Source organism: Micromys minutus (assembly GCF_963924665.1).
Source record: "Micromys minutus genome assembly, chromosome: 33".
In the NCBI taxonomy this organism is placed as follows: Eukaryota; Metazoa; Chordata; class Mammalia; order Rodentia; family Muridae; genus Micromys; species Micromys minutus.
Genome location: NC_137968.1, coordinates 2,503,312 through 2,528,999, shown reverse-complemented (window position 1 = coordinate 2,528,999; position 25,688 = coordinate 2,503,312). Strand labels below are relative to the sequence as shown.

At 42.1% G+C, this 25,688-nt stretch overlaps 1 protein-coding gene across 1 annotated transcript in view; it reads right to left on the bottom strand.

Moving 5' to 3' along the window:
* The window catches only part of VPS13B (vacuolar protein sorting 13 homolog B), a 425,975-nt gene that overhangs the window by 71,856 nt on the left and 328,431 nt on the right, over positions 1-25,688 (bottom strand). Inside the window, exons 40-42 of the mRNA XM_080909429.1 lie at positions 10,065-10,261; positions 4,675-4,856; positions 3,417-3,766 (exon numbers count right to left, since the gene is read on the bottom strand). Coding sequence (XP_080765555.1) covers positions 3,417-3,766; positions 4,675-4,856; positions 10,065-10,261 — 729 coding nt within the window. The remainder of the gene's footprint in view (positions 1-3,416; positions 3,767-4,674; positions 4,857-10,064; positions 10,262-25,688) is intronic.

Here is a 25,688-nt window from a genome sequence, read left to right as displayed (position 1 = left end):
CGCTCTGGCCTCACCATTCAGCCAAACATCACGCCGTTTCCTGCCCCACAGTTCCTTCTGCTGGACCTCTATCCTCTGGTGGCTTCTTGTACTGGCCTGCTTGTATTTGGCCTCCTGGAACTTCTATATGAAGTCAGCTCTCTGAAATCCTCCCGGGCCTGACTAGGTTCCCATTGGATGGTGACAGGACACTGATTGTTCCATTACCCAGAAGGAACAGGACCTACACCTTTTCCAGCTTTACCTAATACACGTGGTACTTCCTGATGCTTGAGCGCTCAATAAACACGTAGGAGCCGACAGACAAGGGGAGCAAGTCCTTGCTTTCTAACTATGCTGGGAAGTGAGCTCAGGGTTAGGAACACACAGGCAGGTGCTTGACCAGTGAAACATCCCTGGCCCAACTCTAACGATAACATGGCAAAGCATGCTGACTTTGTAAAAACTAAAAAATATTTTTAAAGTGAACTTAAATATCTAATTTTATGCTCAGATATAACTGTCAGCCACAGCTGGAATGAGACTTTTCAGGCAGTCTTTTTTTTTTTTCCCTCTGACTCTCCTGGCTGTTACTATGTGCCTACTTTATCCAAACCTACTTAATGTATTTATATAAAACCTTTAATCAACTAGAATCACAGTGTGTAATTAGTTTTGATGAGATTTTTCCACTTAGTATTATGTAATCAAAATATAATCAAAATAAACTGCTCTCCTTGTAAACATTTCCTCTCCTGTCCCTGAGAGAGCAAAGCCATGAAGGAGAGGGTCTGACTCCCATTCCCACTCAGTCACACATCCTGAGGTTCAAATTCACTTCTCATAATGAATTGGGATCAATCTTAACACAGAGGTTAAGTTACAAGCTAGAGGTTGAAAAAAAAATCCTATTCCTTTCCTCATCCTAAACCTGATGAGGGTTTAATAAATGATGAGGGTTAGGAAAATGTAAATTAAGGAACACAAGGGGTTGTTTAGATTTTCTAAAGAACACTCGAGGTCTTCAGGGAACTTTTCCCACTGCTGCTTCATCTATGGAATTCACTGTAACTCTAATAAGCTCTACAGTTCTTGGAGTGTTTTAGATTCTGTTATATTACATTAACAAATGTATATCCATTTATACAATATTACCTGAATCCCAGAACGTTTGCAAGAATTTGTAGTTAAAAGATAGCTGATTCATGTTTTAAGTTCATGTCATGTTGAGCAAGCAACTACAGTTATCTGTATGTTTGGTATGTAAGAGACGTGAATGTAGCCTCCTCTGAAATGTTATTTGGATCAAACTAGGAAACTTGACATAGAAAGCAAAAAGAAAGTGGCGTTTTCAGTTCATAATTTAGTTTCCTGAAAGGAACCACCATCACTTCACAGACACACACACACACACACACACACACAGACACACACACACACACACACACACACAGATGTGCATGGGGGAAAGAGGGGGAGAGGGAGGGATGGAGAGAAGGATGGAGGGAGAGGGAGAGAGAGAGGGAAAGAGAACCATGGAAAGCAAGAATCAATGAAAGGTGATGTTAAGTTTGGACTTCTGACCTGACAGTAAAGGGCCAAACTGTTCCATGCCTGATAATATGATGTTTTAAAGTAGGTGAAGAATTCAAATATTTTCTTCTGCTCATTAAATTCATGTTCATTGTCAGTAACTACACTATATGTCCTCATTATTAAACATACAATACAATTCAAGTTTTAGAGTAAACTTCCTTATAAAGACAATAAACTACATTCAGAACAGAAAGATTCATCAGCCTGTTTCAGTGGCCAACGTCCTGTGATTTAAAGTCATGTACTTTATATTCACTGTAGAACACACAGGGTCCGATGCCCACCACATTAAAACTCAGTGGCAAGTACCCTTGACGTGGGAGGAAACAAGGAAATTATAGCAACCATCACAGAAGCATAGCCTCCGTGGCTCATGTTAACATTGCCAAATCCCTGTATAAATCAGAACTAACTACTCATAGGATGTACCTGTCAGCAATCTGCTGTGTGACACATGGCTCTACTTAATGGAATATTCCTTCGAGGCACTGTGTTAGCAGTCAGTCACTCACAGTCTGATGTGCTTTAAGACATTTAAATATTTATGTACCCTATTTTATTTATGTATAGCTGTGTCTAGGAGAGCATTTTTTCTCTGTAAGAAACTGATGTTTTGAAGGCCATTTTGCAGTAGTTGCTACATATGAGTTTGCTTATAAAGTTCTGATACCAAGACAAAAATGTCCTAGATTTAAATGTTCTACCAAGAATTCTTCTCTATTTTCTACGTTTGTTTTTTATTAAATGCATTGTTCAAATATGAAAAAAAAAAAAAAAACCCTAGAAACTGGAGCTATGGAAGCTTTTTTTTTCACGTTGCTATTTGAACCAGCTGCAAAGATTTTGATCACACCAGCTCTTATTTTACGCATGTCCTTTGCAACACGAAAACCATGGAATGCCCTTAAAAAAGATTTCAAATACAAACCAGATGTGTTATCTTCTTTTCCTCTGCTATTGCAGTACCAAGTTAAGCAATTAATTCCTTAGTCTTGTATAGGTCTTCATGCATATAAAGCAAACATTAGATTTTATTTCTATAAAATCGAATTCTCATAAACATTTTAGGTTAGAGAAGTTGGAAAACGTAGAACTATTTATTCCATAAATTGTTCTCCTAGAGATCCTTAAGATGGTCTCATAAAAATCCCCCAGTTCTCTTCCTCATCACCAGGAAGCTTCTTTACAGGAGCAGATGCCCCCCCACACCTTCTAGTGCCTGCCACTGAGAAAGCTCAGTGTACGAAGTGTCATGCTGGGAGACCATCTCCACACAACGTGTGCAGCGAGCACAGCACGGTGACTAAATGTGAGGGCAACAGTGAGACAGCACAAAAGCAGAAGGGATTTGTTGTATTCTCCAAATCTGTGGGACGGTTTCCATTCAGCAGACACAGGTCATTTTTTCATTTTAAGATGCCATTCACCATTGATTTACATTTTGCTTTCTGATGTGAATGATTTCTTACAAAAGATACAAGAAAAACTGTTAAAGTTATTACAATTCTCTATGAACATAAGAATCCATCCTGCAGTGCTTTCTAGTGAACCTGAAAGGCAGGGTGTCCGAAGGAGCCCAACACTGTGTGACCGCAGGGTATAGCCCACGGCTTGTTTGCTCGTGTGTCTGAGAACCTGGACCTTAACTAAGTCCTTTATTTGTACAATGGATATTCAGACAGTCTGGGAGTTGAAGCTTTAGCTAAACAGAACCATAGTACTTAAAAAAAAAAATTCTTCGTAATAAGTTACTCTCCACCCAGACATGGTGAATGGGCCCTCAGTAGATGGCATGACCCTGCCACATGGGGTGTGCCATATAACTTGCGGAATGTGCGTACCTGTTGCCACGCTTGTATAGCAGTGTTTAGGGAATGAACTACGTGCTGCCCAAAGTTGACGTGCACAGAGTCCACGATCACGGTACAGTCCAGCAGCTTCTGCACGCCATCACTGGAAAGTGCCATCTGTCCACAGATGCCAAAGGGTCTCACCACACTCTGCATGGTGACATTTCTGCACTCCAAAAGCCTGCAGTCCACCTGAGAGGAGAACCGGGTCTCCTGGCACACCGGAGCACTGCTCCACTGCCGAAGATACAGGCGTGGTTCTCTGAAGGAAAGGACCATGTACTCCAGGTCAGAAGGCACGTTTTTATCAGAGATGAACGGCTGCAGGTGCTGTGGTGAAGCTTTTAAGGAAGTAAGAAAACAGAAATTAAGATGTGCCAATCCTTCATGGAAACAAATGAGGTGATGTTTAAATGATTCACTTTGTTCTGAAATTGAGTACTTGGTCTTAATAGATTTAAACAACTGCTTTGAAAGTGTTAAAATCTTTGAAGTACCATTTGAAATCTGAAAGTACGTTGTTTTGTTCAGTCCGGTCTCTTAAACGTGTATTGCTCAAAGGTTATTTTCCCTTCCATAGATAAAATGTTCAATCACAGTAACAAACAAGAGGAGACAACCATCTAAATCTCTGCATCTCTAACAAAAACACGACTCTGGGAAAAGCAGTTAGACTCCATTCTTGCTGAAAAACCAAGATGCTTAACAGAAGCATAAGAGGTCTAATCTCCCCCTTTTACATGTACCTGAAAACCTAAAACCTCAATCAAACTGAAATAACTAGAAAAGGACTGATACGATACAACACTTGAGACAGGATCACTCAAGTGGCACTGGAAATCCATAGGAGCCTACTTTTGCTACATGGGGGATTTATATTCCTTCTAAATGTGTAAAACTACAAGTCCTGTAGTTTAATGAGAATGTGTCCATCTTTTATAGAGTGGGTATCTTGAACTCAGGTGATAAATTCCAAGCCTTTTGGGATCTATTTTCCACTAGAGTAGGATACGGACTAGAATATTCATTTCTTTCAAAAAGATCTTAATTGGTATAGCAATAAAACCTGGGGCTAAAACACAACACAACACAACACACCTCCTTGAAAATTCTCCTAAAGACAAGTCAAACAAAGCATGTCCTTACAATGCGCCTCTCTGAGGAGCAGGGCCACACGGCTGCACCCCACCAGCTTTAGAGTAACTGGGGTGTCCAGTGCCCGTGCTGAGGACTGTGAGGTGACACACACCTGTGCCCAGCTGGTCCAGGTGGTGGCAAAGGCGGAGCTCCAGGTGAGCAAAATGGAAGGCCATGCACAGGGACGGGACAAACCACGGGGTGAAGCACGAATCGACTCTGGTGCACGCCGCCAGGGCTGTTGGCGTTACAAGAGGCTCACAAGTGCTTTGAGAACCAGATTCACTCGCAGAGCTGTGGAAAACAAAAGACACTCAGCAACCTCCATTTCCCAACGTTACAGAGGCACAACGTCTTTATAAAGGCTTTGAAGTCAGTAGAGACCCTACAATCCATACACACAATCATCACCGCTCATGTGCCACTACCACACAGATCTTTACCTTTACATGCACTTTATGTTGAATATTCTACAAATAATTTCAATTATTTGCCAAAAAGTTTCATTACTCTTCAGCCTCCACACATGTTGATTTAGATCAAATCCGGTTTTGGCTAATACTCTTTTCACAAAACTCATGGTCAGTTTGGTGTCTTATTGTAAGGGGAACACAATTCTGAGCATGCCTCCGCTGTTGGAGATCCTAACCCTTCCTGCGCCATGGCAAATGTCTCATGGCTATTTTGTGTCTCTATATTGCCCATACTTATATTCTGTGAGGTCATCTACACTCTTTATTGAAGACCCACTGAGTATTTTATTGAGTGGCATAAAATTACAGCCGTGTACAAAGAATGTAGTCCTTTGGCTAGTCAAAGAATTCTATAAGAATTCTCTCTTCACTTGCCTCTTCTCTCAAAGTTACATTCTATGATCATCTGGTTTAGAGGAAGAGTTGAAGACATCTAGTCTCAGAAGAGGTAAGCCCTTGGCTTTCAAAGATCCACAACCCATTGGTGACACACTGCCATTTAAACAGCACACAGCAAAACCTCTCCTGGAGAGGGAGAGTTGATGTGCTGTGGGTGGACACAGGAGACGAACGCAGGCCCTTCCAAACAAACGATGGCTCACACCACTTTTTCGTGTTGAAATATATGGCGTAGTGAGTTCTTGGGGATCGTGAGACTATTTAAATCGATTATTTGGGAAGTGAGATGCTTGCACTGAGCAACTATGATGGACTTCTGTATTATTTTGGACAATGACACCTCAATTATCCTTGGTTTCACTCAGCAAAATGTATAGGGCACACACAAGAAGAGTGCCAGCCGGTTAGAGGCTCAGTAAGTGACTTTTATTCTTTTGCTCTAGAAACTTGGATGGAGGAGGGGGACAAAACAAAAAACAAACAAGTAAAAAGAAGCAAAGAAAGTGACTTGAAGTTTATGGGCTTCGAGCTGTAAAACTCGGAGAGTGGAACACAAACCTGTGGTTTGCTCAGACATGATACTCAGCTGTCCTGGAACCTAAGTTAAGAACGCTGGGTGAGGGGTAGAGTCTGAGCAGAGAGCAGCAGACATGGGTCAGCCCCCAAACCATTGGCAGCAGTTTCAATGTGACCATGTAAATGTGGAACAGTTGTGCTAACATAGCTAGTACCCAAGACATGTTACATGCTAACGTCATGATTACATTTTGAAAGAAAATGCAAAACTGCCAAACAGGGACTTTTTTTCCCTTTAAGTTACTCTTAATGCTATTAAATTCACAAAGAGCTGACATCGTTACCCGACCCTAATCGTCTAAAACACACAAGACAAACATACAGACATCTATTTACCCCACCTTATACTCATTCATACATGGTTTTGGAAATGGGGGAATAGCCCCCTTAAGCTTCAAGTCAGCAGGCGTTTCTTTAGTTAACTCTAGGAAAATTTATACAGGACAGTAACCAGCAATGGTCTCTCCTTGATAACTCACAGGGAAAGACCTTCAAAACTTCATTTTGTTCAAGTCTTTACACCGAAATGTAGGGAAACAGAATCATGCAAACGCTGAAAGCTCACAGTTCTTGACTCTTGAGTCTCCGTAATAATCACAGCTGACAAAATGACTAGAGAAAGAGACAACTCACACAGGAAAAACCCCAGGGGTGTCCATCTAACTGATACTATGTTGCGTTAATCAATAGCTGTACATTTTGTAAACTGCTGTTGAAGCCCTGAACAAGAGGGGTTTTCCACAAGCTGCAATAACTTTTCTGACGATGGCAGATTCAAAAGAACCTGCAGCTTTTCTGACAACCCCTCACCTTCTCCTGCTAAGAACTGTGGACTTATCTGTTGCTTTTACCTCACCTTACAGGTCACTTACCTACCACAGGGACTGCCTGAGTGTCCTCACCCAACACTGTCCCAAGGGGACCCTAACTGGATTGCTGTTGGCGACTACAACTTCAAAATCATTACGGTTTCCTCCACCATAGTTACCTCCAAAATGGCCTCCTTTGTAACCACACCGTCCTTTGCCTATGTCCACCACATTGTTTCTATATCCGGTACACACCTATAACTTCCTATAACTATGACCACAGCCACTACCGCAGTGGCCACCATCCCTTCCAAATCCACTGTCCCCACTGTCACTACCTCCATCATCACCTCTGGTGCCACCACTGTAGCTCTCCATCACCTCCAAACCCATTACCCAGTACCTCTTCCACCACAGCCCCTCCTACTGTAACTGGACCACAGTGGCCACTTGGCTCTTTGTGAATTTCAATCATGCATCCCGATCCCACTCATCTGCCCCTCCCTTTAAAATGCGCCGTGTCCTTGCAACCTCCCCAGCGGAGGAGTCCTGCTGTGGAAACTAGTGTCACTCTCTGTCCACACCTTTACTTGTTAATGTTCATCAGGCGACTCGCTCATCTGCTTCCAGGCCCCCCACGTCTGCTACCCCGTCAGTACTGGATCCTCACCAGGACTCCCCCATGTCCTGTTGGTGCCCTGCGTCATGAAGATCCTGCAGCGTTGGATCTGTAGAACCGTGGATGGGGTAGGTTTGGGGTCGGCCAATTCAAAGCCCTGGCTCTGTGCCTGGGAGGCCGCTGAGCTGCTGAGCCTGCGGCTCTCCTGCCCCCACCCCACGGTGACCCTGACGCCCTCCCTGGCTGGTCCGTCAGCGTTGCTCTCACGTCCTCAGTGCCCGCGCCCTATGCCACGCCACCCGGCCAGCTCCACTGTGCTGCCCGCTCTTGAGTGTTGCCACTGTCACCTCCAGATCCATTACATCCACCGTCCCCACCCCTATAACCACCGCTGCTGCCACCGCTGCTGCCATCGCAGCCTCATGCACTATTAACTCTATGACCTTCGTGGTCAACGGGTCCCAGCAGACCCACCTCCCAGTTATGCTCACCAATAGCACGCTATGTCCAGATGACAATGTCTGTCCACGGGAGCATGACCATCCGGTTATAACAACTCTTTCCCTCCGCATCTGCTTGCTTCTCTACCTTCTAGGTCTCAAGCTTGCCACACTTTTTCAAGCTGCCTCTCAAATTATATTCCTCTGCGTCTTACTTTAACACCACTGGAATAATTTTCTTCACTGCTCAGTGGCATCAAGCTTTATAAAACCTGTTCTAGAAGCAGCTCTCTCGCAACACAAGAGCAATCCACAACAGCAACGCCCCTGGAACATCGTCACATCAACTGTGTCCATTTTCAGCATGTTCTCTGAAACAGCCGTCTGTGGTCTTTGCCTCATGGCCCTCCACTTTCAGACCAGACTTGCTTTCCCAACTTAATTCAATATTAACTGTGATTTCTTATGCTAAATTCTAAACCAATTATAATTAAATTTCATTAATATCAGTTTCTACTTGAAGAGGCATTCATCCTAAACCATTTAAAATAAGATTAATTGCAAAATCTTAGGTAATGGGGAAATTCCCCACCCCGGGCCAAAGGTCTGAGACTGCAGTGTCAGCAGCTCGATGGAAAAGTGCCTTCACGTGATGACTGCACACACGTTCGTCCTCTCAGGGTCTCACTCTTCAACAGTGCCAAAGTCACAGCAGAAATGCTTACGAATGCTTCAGAGTCCTCACCGTGTCTAGAGAACTCCTTTCCATGGTGAAAATACCTTCTTCCATAATTCAAATAAAGAAATAATTTGTAACTGGATACTCTTAACGAAACAGTTCTTAAACATTAGCCTAACTGTCTCCAGCTTATTCTGCGAAACCTGGATTCTGATGAGGTAACCTCTCCTTTGGAAACAATCTTCCTCCACATCTGCTAATTCCCTGGAGTGTTGGTGCCCCTTGACTTGTGGTAAAATCAAGACCTGCCCCTCTCATGCTTTCACTGACAATATGGTATGCTGGAAGGTAAGTGTTTTTAAAGAGCCTAGATGACCTGGAGATAGAATATATAAAGTTAAAAACATTACAACTATGAAACATGCAATGAAGTCAATGGAAGACACCATTAACTTACAAAGTGCTAACCAGAGTTACTTCAGGGCCAGAGCTCGGACAGCACACATTATCGATACAGATAAATACTCAGGAGAACAACCATTCGCCACCATTTAAACACAAAGTAGACATGAGTACTGTTGTACTCACACTGTGTTGTGATTATTACACGTGGACAGGACTAAAGTCACGTAAACCAAACAAAACAATGGCTGATTTGCAAACACACTGGAGCGGTGTATGTCTTCTTCTCATTAGTGTGTGAGTGGTTTCCAGTGAGAAAAGGCACTAGGGCTGACCACAAGGAGGACGGAAGGTGGGCGTCACGGCTCCCGGGCTCCTCCCAGGGACGCGCCCTGACGCAGGCTCACATTCTTTCTTTCACAAAGCATAAGCAGAGAGGCTTAGTGGGGCAAGTAAATCCAAAGATGTGCTGAGTATCTGCAGAAGCCATTTTTCTTTAAGTTTATAAATACACCAAGAAGGCAAATGCCAGAAATGGGAATAGTGTGGAATTATATGTGGATTAAGAAGTTCTGGAAACATGATTCAGAATACTTGAAGACTACAGCTTCTGAAAGTCACTGAGACCAACATCACCTCACAGGCAACGTGAGCTCTTTGGACTTGGTCGGCCATGTTTGCCTAGTATCTGCAGATTTACCTCTTAAAGTTAAAAAAAAAAAATCTTTAAAGATGAACATATTTGAAAACTTTGATTTTAGATGTAGACAGTTACATTTATGTAACCTTTCTTTTCCTTCTCTAGGGTTAGCTTCCCAATATTAACTAGCCCATCAAGATTCTGAGCTATTTCCTCTGTATTTTAGGGTTCAGGATAATAGATTTCTTTGTTTGGTTGGTTCCATGCATCATTTTTCCTTTACAGTTAGGGAACAGGTTCTTGCAAGGGTTCTCAGGCTACAGTAGTAAGACAGCGGTAGTGAGTGTTACTTCATTTATCGGCCGTCAGGGACATGACAGTATCAGATACCCATGTTTGGCCTAGTGACGAGGCACAGGAGATGTTCCTGAGCCACTCTCTGTTCCTCTCATCTGGCTCTCTTACCTTTGGTCATCTGCTGTGCTTTGGCTGTTGTTTAGGACGATCCTCCACAGATCAGAGGACACCAGTTTCTTCTGCTCATGCACGAGGTTGACATCTGGCAACTGCAATTCACAAACTTTGCTTTCAGACAGACTAAATTCTTGAAACGCAACAAAAACCTTCTGGAGTTCATCCCAATATTCCAAACTACAGGGGACCTATAGGAAAATAAAGAAACAATGAAAAGTTAGAAATCAGAAACTATGGGGCTGGACAGATGGTTCAGAGCTCTTGCAGGAGAAACAGGTTCAGCTTTTAGCACCGAGATGGTGGCAGCTCACAAGTATCTGCAGCCCTAACTCCAGGAGATATGACAGTCTTCTGACCTTTGAGGGCACCACACACATATGTGATGCACAGTCACACATGCAGGGAAAATACCCATGCACATAAAACAGATGAATAAAAAGTTAACAAATTAATAAAGGTGAAGCTATACAGTGTACTTGCTGAAACGTGAATTAAACTGTCACAGGAGTTAGAACATTGTGACTCGATAGGAAGACATTTTGGGAGCTTTTTTTCCCAGTGACATTAACCCGATTTGCTCTAGAAGAATCATTCAAATGAAAAGACTCAATAGTCAAAACACCTACAGACTTCTCTACAGAGGAAAAATAATGGAGAACAATCTTCATACTTCTTCTCTACCGCAGTATCCAGCCGACGAGGCTGGAGCTCACATACTAATACATTCAAGGGACAGTGAGAGGCCAGTCCCTCCCTAGTAAGAGTGCACTTTCAGACAAGCTTGAGAGATGGAAACCCCAGAGAGATCACCATTGCCACAGAAAAGTAAGTTTAGGATAAACCAGAGAAGCTACAAAGTCAGAGCACGAAAGAAAGCTGCTAATTTTGATTTTGAAGAACAAAGTATGGTTAACTTAAGAGCTAGAAAAACCTTCACTGATAAAAATCAAAAATAAAAAAGTATGCATGCTGAGACAGTCACTAAGAGAACAGGGACTGTTGGTGCAGATAGGAGCGCTCTTACAAAGAACGTGAGAAGCATATGGCAGAACACATATGTGCTGTACAGAGTGCACCAGGCTGGCTCCACAGGGCGCAGCTGTGCCGGGGTCCACTCAGCACAGCATCCCCAGGCGTTCTGCATGGCCCTTGGTAGAAGGCAAGGGGAACCCAATGCAAATGTGATGCTCATGTTGGCTGTCAGCAATGCTGTCTTTTATCTCTGATCTGGGAGTTTTACACTTTCCATAGCAAGCATGAAACACCAGCGTTCACAGGGCTAAAGCAGATCCTAACAGAAGCCACTTCACAGTTCAAGGTCATGCTCAGCTAGGTGGCACATAGGGTATTTGGGGATAACCTGTGCTAAAAGAACAAAACAAAACAGCAAGAAATTCAAGAAAAAAGAAAGAGACAGTAATTCCCACTTCGTGCTACTCATGGCAAGCTTGTCTGTAGCCTCTCCTCCCTGGGTCATTATTTCTGTATTCTGTTCTATCTGAAATACCTATTTTCTTATTCTCTTGTGTCTAAATTCTCTTTGTCTTTCAAAGTCCAATCAAATGCTACCTTTCTGCGAGTCTTCTCAGAAAGCACTGAGCCTGTTCTTTAGATTAATGACTCACAACCAGGGATAGAAGAAATGTGGGAATGGGGTGCACAGAAACCTCAGAGAGGCATGTAAGAACCTTGGTGGAAGACTGCAGTTTGCAAAAGCAGATCAACATATTTCAGATAGCAGAATGTAAAGTTCTGCATTCTTGGAGAGGTTTACATCTTCCATACAGTTTAAAAATACATTTCTGGCTCTGAACCAGAAGTTCTACATCAAAGTTAACACACTATAGTCAATGAAAACTGGCTGTCTGTCATACTGAGGATCAGAGGGAAGGACAGAAGTCAGCTCTAATGGAATCAGTCTATGATTGGAGAGCATCCACTCTGGAAGCAGTGTGGGAATGAGCGGCGCTGACCCAGCACTAGGGATGGAGGGAAAACAACTGTACAAAAATGAGGAGTCAGGGGCCATCTCTACAGTTAACACACCTCAACTGGAACATGCCAAGCTTCTAAAAAATTCTGTAAACAATAGAAAACTATTGATTCCACTACATGACAATTATGTGTGTCAAGATTTTCAATTATATGTCCTATTTTTATTGCTTAATGGAGAAAATTAATAAATTAACATGAAAGTCTACTTGAAAACATTAAAATTATATGCCTATTCACGTATTTACAAAAATTAAGAATATATTTGACTTCAATGCCATACCCTTTGGTTTATGAACATAAAGAAATCAAGATGGAGCTAACTGGAAAGCTTTCTTTCTCCAGTTAGAAGGCTGGCTCTCAAAAGGTCAGAAGGTGCTATTCAGGGATCTGGGAGGGAAAAGGTTATCAACAGTCTCACCCATTAATGAAAGCTGCACTGAGGATCTGCCAGGCAAAATATGTCCTCTGGGCAATAGTGGCATAAGTGTCAGGGGTGACCTCTGCTTTCTGATTGATTTGAGTATTCCTGCAGGAGAGGAAACCATGCCTAGTTTCGTAAACTGGCTATGGTCATCTATACATGACTACACATGACGGGGTCTGTTGGCACTGGCCTGTGGGACTCCTGGCAGTTGATGCTGCTCCGGTAAGAAGTGTCATTTTGTCGGGGTGTAGCCACTGCTAAGCTGCTCACAGTAAACAGTCTCTCAGCCATGTTCATATAAGGAAATATGATTAAACTCAGTGGATTTTACACAGAGTGAAGACATGGTGCAGGAGCTGTTCTTGGAAGGAAGGTTTGAGCAGGAAAGGAAGGAATATGAGAGAGAGGCTGACACAGGTTCACTAGACACATCTGTGAAAACAGATGAGCAGGTGCATTTATCCCCTTCCACTAAAGCCAACACTAACACATATCAGTGTTTTAAAGGTCACTTTATTCAGTGTTTCAGACACACACTGAACAGTTCACTGACAGAAGCAAACTCTATAGTCACCTTTAAATCATTCCACCCTAACATTCGAACAGAAAGCCTCACTAGTGCTTCGTGTGGGAAAAATCCTGGTCCTGGGCACCTCCGGAGATCCCTTGTCTCTTAATGTCATGTCAGGACTTTTAATATTTTAAAATTTTCACATTTTTACTTATATTTTTTCTCTCTTTTCACCCTACAGGTCCTTGTATTCTTTACAGCTCCTGGGTTTAGTGTTTTAGGAGATTCGAGTGTGCTGACGAGGGTCTCTCCACCTGCATCTGTGTCCTGGGCCTTTTCTAGGGCTCTTTCTCTTCTGTCTGCTTTGCCCTATTCCGGCGTGTTAGTTTTTGTTTTACCTTAGTATATTATATTTTATTATTTATCTTTTAGAAGCCTGTTTCCTTTTTCAAATAAGACACCAAAATGGGGGTGGATCCATAAGGGAGGGAGGTGAGGAAGAAGTGGGGGGGGGGCAGAGGGAGAGGAAATCATATCAGTGAGGAAAAAAATCAATAAAAGGGGGAAAAATCCTGGTCCTAGAAAATAAACCACAGCTTTTTGTTAACTTAATGAGCATAATCTAACTATACATTCCTAATTTGCAAAATGAGGCTAATAAAACTAAGCTATTTTTAAGCCAAAGTGAGGATTTTAACTTTATGTTAATGGCATTTGGAGGACATGAAAATGATGCAATAAAGTTAACATTTCTGACAGATTCTGGATGATATAGAAAATGAATATAAGTGGTGTGACAGGAAGGCAACCCCTTAGGAGATCTAAGGTTGAGACATTAAGAGTACGGGGTAGCAGGGGACGGTCCCTGACTGCTCAGAGAGTACTGAGCACAAATCAGACTGCTTTGATTGCACCTGTCACAGAATTACTTGTAGGGTTTTCTGCTCTCCTAGCACTTCAGCCCTAAAGCAGTTCTCAATTGCAGAGTAGTTTAGGATTTCATATTGGATATGCTTAACTTGTGAAAAATTAGAACAAATAGCAAGTCTTGGATTGGAAAATGTAACTACTAAATACATTCAGTCGAAGGGGCTGCATGGCAGACTTCAGCTGGCTTAGAAAGATGGCGACGTGCTGGCCAAGACTATTGAGTCTGCATAGCATGGGGGAAGAGACACCTGAGGCAAACCATCACTAACACATGCAGAATGGGAGTCCAGATAGAAAAGGGAAGACGTTATGTATCTAAGAGGCTGGTTTAAGTCCCGGTGAATACACTTAAATACAGCCATAGAGACAAAATATTCTAGAAACAAGAGAAGCAGCTCATTACATATATGGACAGTTGTTAAGATTAACATCTGACTTCTTACCAGATATCATAGCACTAAGAAGAAGGAGAATACATCCCAAGTGTTGAAAGAGTATTTTGAATTAAAACTGCCTGAATAAAGTTTAAATGCCTAGAGGAAATGACAAAATTGAACATTGATTTTGTTTCCAAAGAATCTACTCTTTAAAAACTTAAAAGTACATAAGAACACAAGAACATATAATGAACACACAAGAACACATAATGCCTGTGACTCCATGCACAAGACCTGCACAAGGGTAAACCAGCCAAACACACAGCAAGGTTAGGCTCATGGAATCGCATCCTTAGCTGAGAAGCTGTTCACAATCGATGGTACTCGGGGAGGGACTCTGAGTCAGTTTTCCTCAGGGATGCAGCTCATGGAAGGTTACCCACGCTCCAGTATATGGTCCAACAGTCACACACAGACAGCTCCAGGTGCTGAGTGTGCTCAGTGGATTCGAGAGAGAAAACACTCACAATGCTAGGGGTAGGGTGGTAGTGGAGAGACGGGGTGGATTTGATCGAAATAGATGTGTATTATGAAATTCTCAGGAATAAAGAGGAACTGTAAATGGCAAATGACATGAAATTTTTCTTCTTAAACTAATGAAGGCGCATAGTTTTTATAGCCACTGACTGCATCTACAAGCAAGTTCCTTATACCAGCCACAATTAGCTGAGCTATAAAATGGAAATATTTCCTCATAAGCTAATAATAAGAAATGTAGGAACTGCAAGATGGCTTAATGAGTAAAGGTGCCTTAACGCAGGCCAGATAACCTGAGTTTCTCTCCCTGATTCCCCAGATTAGGAGAGAGTGTGGTACTCTGAACTGCAAACTTACATACACACTGGAGGAAGAAATGTGTGTGTTGAAAGGCTGGTGCCTTCTTTACTGTATCTTCCTTCTGTTGTGATCATCCATTGCCTGGACATCCTCAGAGATCAGCTCACTGGGAGGAGCAAGGAAAGTAACAGAGTATTTGTGAACTAGTCAGTACATGAGTCAGGAGTAAGTAACAGAATCCAGTGAGCAAGTCAGTATGGGAGTCAGGAGTAAGTAACAGAGTATCCGTGAGCAAGGCAGCATGGGAGTCAGGAGTAAGTAACAGAGTATTAGTGAGCAAGTCAGTACTGGAGTCAGGAGTAAGTAACAGAGTATCATGAGCAAGTCAGTACAGGAGTCAGGAGTAACAGAGTATCATGAGCAAGTCAGTACAGGAGTCAGGAGTAACAGAGTATCGTGAGCAAGTCAGTACAGGAGTCAGGAGTAACAGAGTATCTGTGAGCAAGTCAGTACAGGAGTCAGGAGTAAGTAACAGAGTATCTGTGAGCAAGTCAGTACAGGAGTCAGGAGTAAGTAACAGAGTATCTGTGAGCAAGTCAGTACAGGAGTCAGGAGTAACAGAGTATCCGTGAACAAGTCAGTACAGGAGTCAGGAGTAATAGAGTATCAGGAACAAGTCAGTACAGGAGTCAGGAGTAACAGAGTATCATGAGCAAGTCAGTACAGGAGTCAGGAGTAACAGAGTATCATGAGCAAGTCAGTACAGGAGTCAGGAGTAACAGAGTATCGTGAGCAAGTCAGTACAGGAGTCAGGAGTAACAGAGTATCGTGAGCAAGTCAGTACTGGAGTCAGGAGTAACAGAGTATCGTGAACAAGTCAGTACAGGAGTCAGGAGTAACAGAGTATCAGGAACAAGTCAGTACTGGAGTCAGGAGTGCTGAGTGCTCACTAAGCACCCTATGCTCATCTGCTGTGGTAAGACAAAGGGATGGACAGTTGAGGCAGAGGTGTAGACTTGGATTGCTAAGTCTCTTCTGTCCAGCAGCACAGGTGCGCAGGAAGACGGTCCCTTTGCCCCTTTGTCTCGGTGCTGTAGAGGGACTGAGTCTCACTTCAGTGGCACAAAGACATGGAACTGTTCAAACGAGGACAGGCAGGGAGTTGTAACTGCTAATAGACTTGGCAGCACTAGTAAGTAAGAAAAATAAATTAAGTGCCAGAATATTCTTTGTACCAAAAATATTTTAAATGGCCAACACACATGCAAATCTTCCCAAATTAGCCATCAAGTGGAAACAAATTGTGAAATAAGATTTTAAATGCATAAAAAGATGTGCTTTTACCAACTGGCAGATATACAGCATAAAATATATTCATGTGCAAAGGCCACATATGCTTAGAGTACAGTTTATTATGTATGGCTGGCTAATTTTTTAGGTCCTGTCAAATAGTGAATAGGAAAACAAAATGTAATAAAAAAATATAATCTTGACAGTCATTTGAAATGTACCATGTGCTCCATGTGGAATGTCTTCCAGGGAAACCAATTTACTTGTTCCCACTTCCCATGACTCAGTACTAGATAGTCAGGCTCTAAACCAGTTTTTGGCAACCAACCTTTCTTGGAATAGTCATCTTTCTTTCAAGTTATTCAGCACAGGCATTAGTAATAAATCCTTAGTTATAGATATATAACTAAAAATCATTCACATGGTCTCTTTCAAACCTAAAAGCTCATACTAAACTTATTTTAAATAGATCACACAAAACAGAGCCAACTCCTCCTTGGGAATAATTAATTGCTACCATATGAAGCTGTAAGAACAATGTGACCATGTTCAACTGTTAGTTTTGTCATGTCACTACTTATCTGGAAACTAGCTGGGGGTGCCAGCTCTCTCCGAGAGACAAAGGAGGTGAGTGAGCAAAAGCGGGTGCTTTACAAATGGGCCCACGGCAAACTCCTCTCTGGGACGAGCCAGTGCCTGGGGTGACGGTGACTAGCCCAGCACTTCAGAGGATGCCGTTATCTCTTCCCCAGCTCACTCTGCTCATTAACTGGGGGTGTGGGTAGCCCAGGAGGGCGAGCCAGGGCCTCTCACTAAGCAAGAGCTATACCCCAGCTGCAGTAAATCATTCGAAAACGCTGCTCAGAATGTGCTATATGCAAGCCCCTGTGCAGCTACAGTTCCTTATGAATAGTCAGCCAGGAACATGGCATACAGAGAAGTCTGAAAGAAATAGCTATGGGTTCCTTTTAAAACCTCGGCCATTGGTCCTATCTCTTGTACATCAAGACTCAGTCGCCACGCCCCGTGCTTTTCCTCCTTCCCAGTCACCATGTAAACTGGGATGTATCCCTTCCTGTCTCTCTGTCCCCGGTCAGCTCCCTGCTTCAGAGTCCTAGGCAGTCTGCACTCCCACCCGACCTCACTGGCCACTGTGCTTCCGTGTGCCCCCGATGGCAGGGCGAGGCAGGAGGACCCTGGAGTAAGTTGTACATGACACAGTTGACACCCGTGCTGTCCGCACTGTGTCCTCACTGTCTCTACTAGAGTGGGTTATGTGTTTCCCTTCCTCTAACCTACACATACCACAAATGTCCTTTCCAGAGGCTAGTCACCCAACCCCATCCCAGTGGGTGACGTCAGCACCCACACAGTCGCCCGGGCTGCCCGATACGTTAGTAAATGTATCACAGGAAGTTACTACCAGGCCGCAGGTGTAAAGCATATGTAGGATATACATGAATCTCATATTTGAGTGTGGGTCACATTTCCAGTACACTCCATTTATATTCAAATAATATACAGCCCCCGAATCTGAAATCCTTCCTATCCTAAACATTTCAGACAAGCCACGTTCTATTGAAATTTGCCTTTCTGAGTCTTACCTACTTGGGAGCCATCATGCTTACATCTGCTTTTATTCCTTTAGATACAACTATTCTGTGTGCACATTTAAAGATGCTTGTGTCTGACTAGAGGGACGGGGAGACAGCTCAGCGTGAGCATGAGGACCTCAGCTCTGGTCCCGGCACTGCATGAAAGCAGGAAAGGTGCTGCTTTTATCAGCGCAGTCCCAGGGAGGCAAAGACAGTCTGGTCTCCTCTCCCACTGCACCCCCTCCTGCCTCAAGTGTGCACTGAGGGTTCTTTAGAGACCTCCAGGCTGTGGCCATACTTTCCTATCTCTGTCTTTCTCATGAGACTTTTTGCTGAAAGCTTGGTATTTTGGTATTTTGAATAGTAATAAACTATGCCAGCTGTGAGGACGGGACCTGGCCTCCCACATGGCCGTCTGTCCTTCCTCTGCATCAGGGCTTGCTGCTAGTTATGCACTGGACTGTGAGGACTGAGTCTCTGCTAGGATATGAGTGTTCTCTGTCCCTGTAAAGTTTCATGTAGGGTGACCTCCGCATGGTGCTATAAAGCTGCCGAATTTTGAAAATGTAGGTCGCTGGAGAACCTTCGGAAAGATAAGGTTGTTAGCAAAGCCTATCCCGGCCTTCACTCTCTCCTGACTTTCTGTATTCAGACGTGATCACCTGAGCCCTCACCATACCCGAATAAATGCTACTATTATGCCCTTGAGCTTCCAGATTTGTCACCTGAGTTGAAACTGGTACTTCTATAAATGATCTGCCTGTTACTGTTTCCATAATGGAAAACTAACGCATACAGTTCTGTAGCCCTTAGAGTCTCTGCTTCGTTAGCTTAGTGGTTACTTCAGGATTAAGCAGACATTTCCTGAAAGACTGGGTACCAATAAGTTTGTAGTTGTTTGCTAAAGACCCCGTGAACCTGCCTGGGCAAAGCATCCATTCCAGCGCAGCCCCCACCACACACCGCACCGAAAACTCCACAGAGCTCTTATCACCCCGTTCCCTCTTCGAGTTTCTGATCAGCTCACTTCATTCTGCCTTTCACTGACCCAAGTGACTTCAAACCTAACCAAATATCTCCAGTTATTTTTGACGCATATCCCCAGGGGTGGGTGGAGTTGCTTTTTGTACCAGAAAATTGTACCATTGATAGAGTATCTGTTGTCAGACTCTTTGATAACAAACATTATTTTTACATTAAAAATATAGAAGTCTATATTGTGCACGAATGACCACGTGAAGGTGGTGACAGGACTGAATCTGTCCCTAGACAATACACCATGAAGACAGACGCAGGTAAGCAGTGGCGGAGGAGAAAACGCGGAGAGCTGGTGAACTGAGGCTGAGCCCTGAGCCCAAGATAGCTTTCCTAGTGACCCGGAGACGAAGTGCGCATAGAAACACGATGAACACACAGCAGCGGAAATGTCGAACTGTTGTTAAGCTAAAACAAGCTTTGCTCCTGCACAATGACAGGCGTTTGTAGTCTCCCACGGGGTTGGGCTTGTCTTTTTAAAAATAAAACTACTTCTTACATGCAGTTACATATAATGCAGAGGAGGAGGCACAGTAATCACATAGAATCATGAAAATTGAGCATAGTTTTAAAAAGGGAATAAGATGTATTTTGACCACAAAAATCTGCTTATTTTGTGTTTCCACTTCATTGTAAACATGTCCCATTTAATGAGGTAAAATGTAAGTGTTTAACATCTGATGCTTCTGCTTATGTTTTTACATGTATCTGCCTTTTAGTCTTTTTTTTTCCTTAAGAAGGAAAAACTTTTATATATCAGCTAATGAAAGTCACATGGTTATGGATACACACACACACACACACACACACACACACACACACACCCTTGTAATATTGGAACCAGTTGAGAAACCACAAGTATTCAAATGCAGGAAATGATGATTTTATAACATTTGAATATGATCCGCTCCTGGGAAGCAGAGTTAAGCAAGCTCTGTCTGTGCACAGGAAGTGCTCCGGCACGCCGCTGGACCGCACTGCACCGAGGGCACAGCTGCGGCCTTCACCTGCAGCCCCACTGCTACTGTGGCTTACTGCACTGCATCCAGACTCCTTCCTGTCCGGAAAACCTCCAAGTACAACAGAACTCTAAGTCCAGATTTTATTTTCCCTTGGTATCAGAATATGGTAATTTAAGAGCCCTGAGAAATACTTTTTAGTGTTTAAAAGGAAATGTGTAACATTCTCTTATTAGGATCTCTGGGTTGGTTTTTCAGAAAACTTAACATATGACCCACTTATCTTATCAATTTATCAAGCTACCAAGTTTCAAGCAAATGCAGGTGTATACATAATATGACATCTTTCAAGATCACATTCTTCCCAACAGGAGAGCGATACTTTTATATTAGAAACTTCTGGGGAAAAACTAACTTAAACACAGACAACTTTACTAAAGTAGTAAAAAAACAAAACAAAAAAAAAAACAAACAAACAAAAAAAACCCCAAAATTAACATTAGCCCTAAATCCACAACATATTTTAAAATCTTATCTTTAAATATTTAAGAACTTTATTCTAAATGGTCTACTATTCACAGCATTTGTTAAAGGTCAACAATTAGCTCATTAACTTTCAGTAGGGTAAACACACTTACCACTTATTGATGAAGTAGCTATTAACACACATGCCTCTTCTTACACAAATAAATGTGTATGACAACAATAAATGTATTATATCATGGTTTTGTTATCCAATAGGTTGCACTCATTTTATCAGTATTAATAATTGCTTCCATGACAAGAGAAAGTTGGGGATCATGGAAGGAAATCACACACACAATTGACTTGAGTAATTGTAATAAAAAATTAGTTAATACCTTGGGTTTTTACCAAAGATTTGAAATGGGTTTTTAAAACTGTATTTTTTTTCTCATGATGTACAAACTCCATAGCTTTCGGAGAACCCTGAGTTTGTCTTCACGGTCTGAGTGAACACAGCGTGAGCGCCAGCGTAGGAGATGAGGCCAGCAACGCACCAGTGTTCAGAGATGCTGAGAAACAGGCAGGGTGGCCCTAAGACTGCTGATGCTGATGCTGATGCGAAGGTGAGTTACTTATAGGCATCAGAAGGAGAAAGAAGAAATATAAAACTACGTATGCAGGACACACACACACACACACACACACACACACACACACACACACACACGCGCGCGCGCGCGCGTCTGCACAATCCCTCCTGAGTGTGAGGCTGACTGCATGACATGCTCTAACAGGTGGTAAGCTTGAATCCATCAAAATGATCTTGTCTGTAAATCTCTACAGATTTACCCCAATTCTAGCCCCGGGCTCTTTCTGCAGAGCAGTTTCCTGCTTTTACACGCTATCAGTTTATCTCCTCAGCCTTTCTGCAAATCTCCCTTCCTCAGATTCCTCATCACACTGCCTAGAAAAGTAAAAGCCCAAACCCTTCTTTTTTCTCACAACTTTATTATTTTTTTTTAAAACCAGAGATACATGTACGGATTCTTAAAAGTATTTTAGCATAAATGTATATGAGCACATTTTTGACAGTACTTGATTTTTTTTTAAAGCTTTCATAGTGTGCATTGAAATCTTACTACTTACAAAGATCATAAAGTACATGTAAAACAAAACGTAACATAAAAATAATCAAAGTTTTTTTGGTGTATAAAGAATAAAAATAATAAATTTTACCTACCAAAATTGCCACAAGGCTATCTTCTTAGTTCTTGAGTGGTTAATGATTTAAGGTCTAGGTGAACCCCACTCTGAGAGGGTGCTATACACTTATTATTATTTTTTTCCTAAGGCCTGAGGCTTCCACTTTTTGGTCTTTCTTTCTTTCTTTCTTTCTTTCTTTCTTTCTTTCTTTCTTTCTTCCTTCCTTCCTTCCTTCCTTCCTTCCTTCCTTCCTTTCTTTCATTTTATTTTATTTTTTGAACTTCATATAGTCTGTGAGTTGTTTCTGGGGTGTCTAGAGCTTTCTGGGGTTAGTATCCAATTATCAGTGACTGCATATTATGTCTGTTCTTGTGTGACTGGGTTACCCCACTGAGGATAATATTCTCTAGATGCATCCATTTTCTTAAGAATTTTATAAAGTCACTGTTTCTGATAGCTGAGTAGTACTCCATTGTGTAAATATACCACAATTTTTGTATCCATTCATCTACTGAAGGACATCTGGGTTCTTTCCAGCTTCTGGCTATTATAAATAGGGCAGCTACGAACATTGTGGAGCATGTGTCCTTATTGTATGTTGGAGCATCTTTAGGGTATATGCCCAGAAGTGGAATAACTGGATTTATATCCAATTTTCTGAGGAACCACCAGAATGATTTCCAGAGTGGTTGTACTAGTTTACAACCCCACCAACAATTGAGAAGTGTTCCTTTTTCTCCACATCCTCGCTAGCATCTGCTGTCATCTGAGTTTTGGATCTTGGCCATTCTGACTGGTGTGAGGTGGAATCTCAGGGTTGTTTTGATTTGCATTTCCCTGATGACTAGGGATGTTGAGCATTTCCTTAGGTGCTTCTCAGCCAGTCGATATTCCTCAATTGAGAATTCTTTGTTTAGCTCTGTACCCCATTTTTTAATAGGATTGCTTGAGTCTCTGGTGTCTAACTTCTTGAGTTCTTTGTATATATTGGATATTAGACCTCTATCAGATGTGGGGTTGGTAAAGATTTTTTCCCAATCTGTTGGTTGCTGTTGCTCAAACCCTTAACCACTCAAGCTGAAAGGCATTCCATTTTTGAACTTCAAAATCAGACACCCAGACTTCCCTCTGCACTGAAAAAAGCATCTCAGGTTGTGCACACAGATGGAACTTTTCTGGGCCCCTGGGACACATTGCATCTTTGAGGTGCCTGGTGCAGGTGAGCATCAATTTGAGGAGCTGTGTCTTAATTTCTTACTGGAAACACCACAGGTTCTCATTGGCTTTACCCTGCTCATACACAAGTCTTACAGAGCCATAGAAGTCTGAATGTGATGAACACACAGACTGTGTTTTAGTTTGGCCATCACTTCTGGGAAACAGACTCAATAAATGACACAAGTCTCTTTCACAACCACTTAGGGATGGTCTTCACTCACTGAGTGCTACCTCGGGTACTGGAGAGCAAAACAAATGGCATATAAGCTCTCTCCTCAAGAAGGCAAAGTAAAGGATAGAATCTGTCATATGAATAGGCCCAGGGAAATATTAATCTTCTAAGGAAGGACACAGGTCTTAGTCTAGCTGCAGATATAGGATGTCATACGAGGTCTTCTGCTGAAATGTTAAGAAATGAGCCTATGATAAGAGCATGAATTTAAAGATACAGGATGCGCCTGGTTATCGAGAGGGCACATAAGGCCTCCTTTACCTTAAAAAATTTCATTATGAATACAAAATACCACTTTAAATATGACTTATTACATTTCAAACATCCATAAATCAAACTAGCAAGAATAAAAATAAAAAGAAATGGCACATACCAATGTGAACTACCTTTGAAAAATTTGAAAAAACGTGGATTAAACACATGTAAGTTTAAACTAAAAAGATTAGTAACTATAATTTTTATTATATATGTATTAAATTTTGTTCATAAACTATAAAAGCTCTTAGAATTTTAAAGTATTTCTTCAACTATAAATAAAGTGAAAACATTTTATCAAGAAAATCGTATCCATAGTGGCTATCTAAACATTATAGCCAAGTGGAATGCAAAAGTACTTGTGTGTATAAAATATAGCAACACACACTCACACGTGCGCACACACACACACACACACACACACACACACACACACGGGGAAAAACACCCATGAATATCTGACAGTGTTCATTACTCCCTCTTTAATTCTTGGCATATCAAACTTGCCTATGTAACTTGCAGTAGTCAGGTGCCCTTAAGTATCATCCTTACTCTTCCTCGACTTATCACAAGAGCAGCCATGACATACGAACGCACGCCTGCTGACATCCAGATGAAAAGACGGAAGCACGGCATACGAACGCACGCCTGCTGACATCCAGATGAAAAGACGGAAGCACGGCATACGAACGCATGCCTGCTGACATCCGGATGAAAGGACGGAAGCACGGCTCTGCTTACTTGGCTCATTTCTGGGCTCCAGGTAGCTAAGGAACAAAGGATGTTCTCACAGCTAGTTCTAATTCTTAAGTCCTTCAATCACTCTTCAAACTTTATAAGGAGGCACATTTTCTTAGAATGACTAACTGCCCTGCCCACTGTTATTTGGTGGTGACCAATGTCCTGGTAAGTAGATCATCATGTAGAAAGAATGTGACGTGGAAAAGATGAGTTTTGGAAATGTTATTTAGATGATTCAGTCAAATTCATAACACCCCAGCTACAACTAAAGCCACGGATGCTAAATCTGTTTGGGTACCAAGTGGACTTCAATGTGAGTGGGCTAGCAAGATTCACTGAAAGAGGGAAAGAAAAGGTGTGAAATAGAAGACTATACTATGGACAGGGGTAACAAGAATAAAACCCAGACCCTGCCCAGCGCTGGCATCTGCACCCCGCTCTGAAGTTTGCACAGAGCAACCAGAAGCTGTTTTGATGTCTTCTCCTCTGCATCCCCAAGCTTGCCACCTCTTGAACAAGTCACTCTTTAAAAACTGACGGGGAGACAAAACCAAACCAAACCAACCAAACCTCACAAGGAACAGTTTTCCTAATATAACTAATTCATAAAAGTTTAGTATGCAATTAAAATAAATTGCATTGATCTTAGAGAATCAATAAAAAACAATAAAACAGGGGCCAGTGAGATGGTTAAGCCTGAGTTTGATCCCTGGAGCCTGTAACTGGAATGAAGTCCTGTAAATTCTTCCTTAATCTCCACACATGCTGTGGCGCTCACATGTGCCCACCCACATAATGACAGAACAAACAAATATCACAGAAATACCAACAGCAAGGACAACAATGACAGAGGGGCCTCACTTCTAGTGTTTGTTTACAAGTGTGGACATTTTACTTCTAGCATTTAGAAGTATAGGCATTTTTTTACTTATATGCAATTATATAATACTTTGGAAGCTTTAAATTCCATTTTAACTTATTAATACACAAAAACTAATGACTTCAGAGAACATCAGAACAATTTTCGTCCTGAGTAAAAATATAGGATTACAGATTCTTTGACAGGTACAATCTGGCACAGTTCCAACGAAGTGACAGGTGGTCTGCCCTCACTAGGACATAATGAACTTTGACTTTTAAAGTACATCTCTCTAACCTCACACTTTGTATTTCAACAATACGTTAAGGTTTAATAGTTGAGTATAATTTTTTTCTGGCTAAAAGCCAAATTCATTTTCTTTTTTGTAGAATAATGTATCTATTTCTAACTCCTGGCATGTGTTTCTCTTTGGACTGAATCCCTGACAGACATCTGCATTTTGTAACTTTTCCTCCATTCTGGCTCTGAAGGCAGACTCTGAGCTCTAGCCCAATAATCCGTCTGTATTTGAATTCATTAGTGTGAGAATCACAGGACTCAGAAGAGGGTGGAGGTCAGACACACAGCAACTTGCTGCTCTGGACAAGGTAAACTCCAAGGCTGGAGAACAAACCGCTTTTAGAGACCTGTATAAACCGCCCTGTGATATGGTTTCACTTCACGGGATG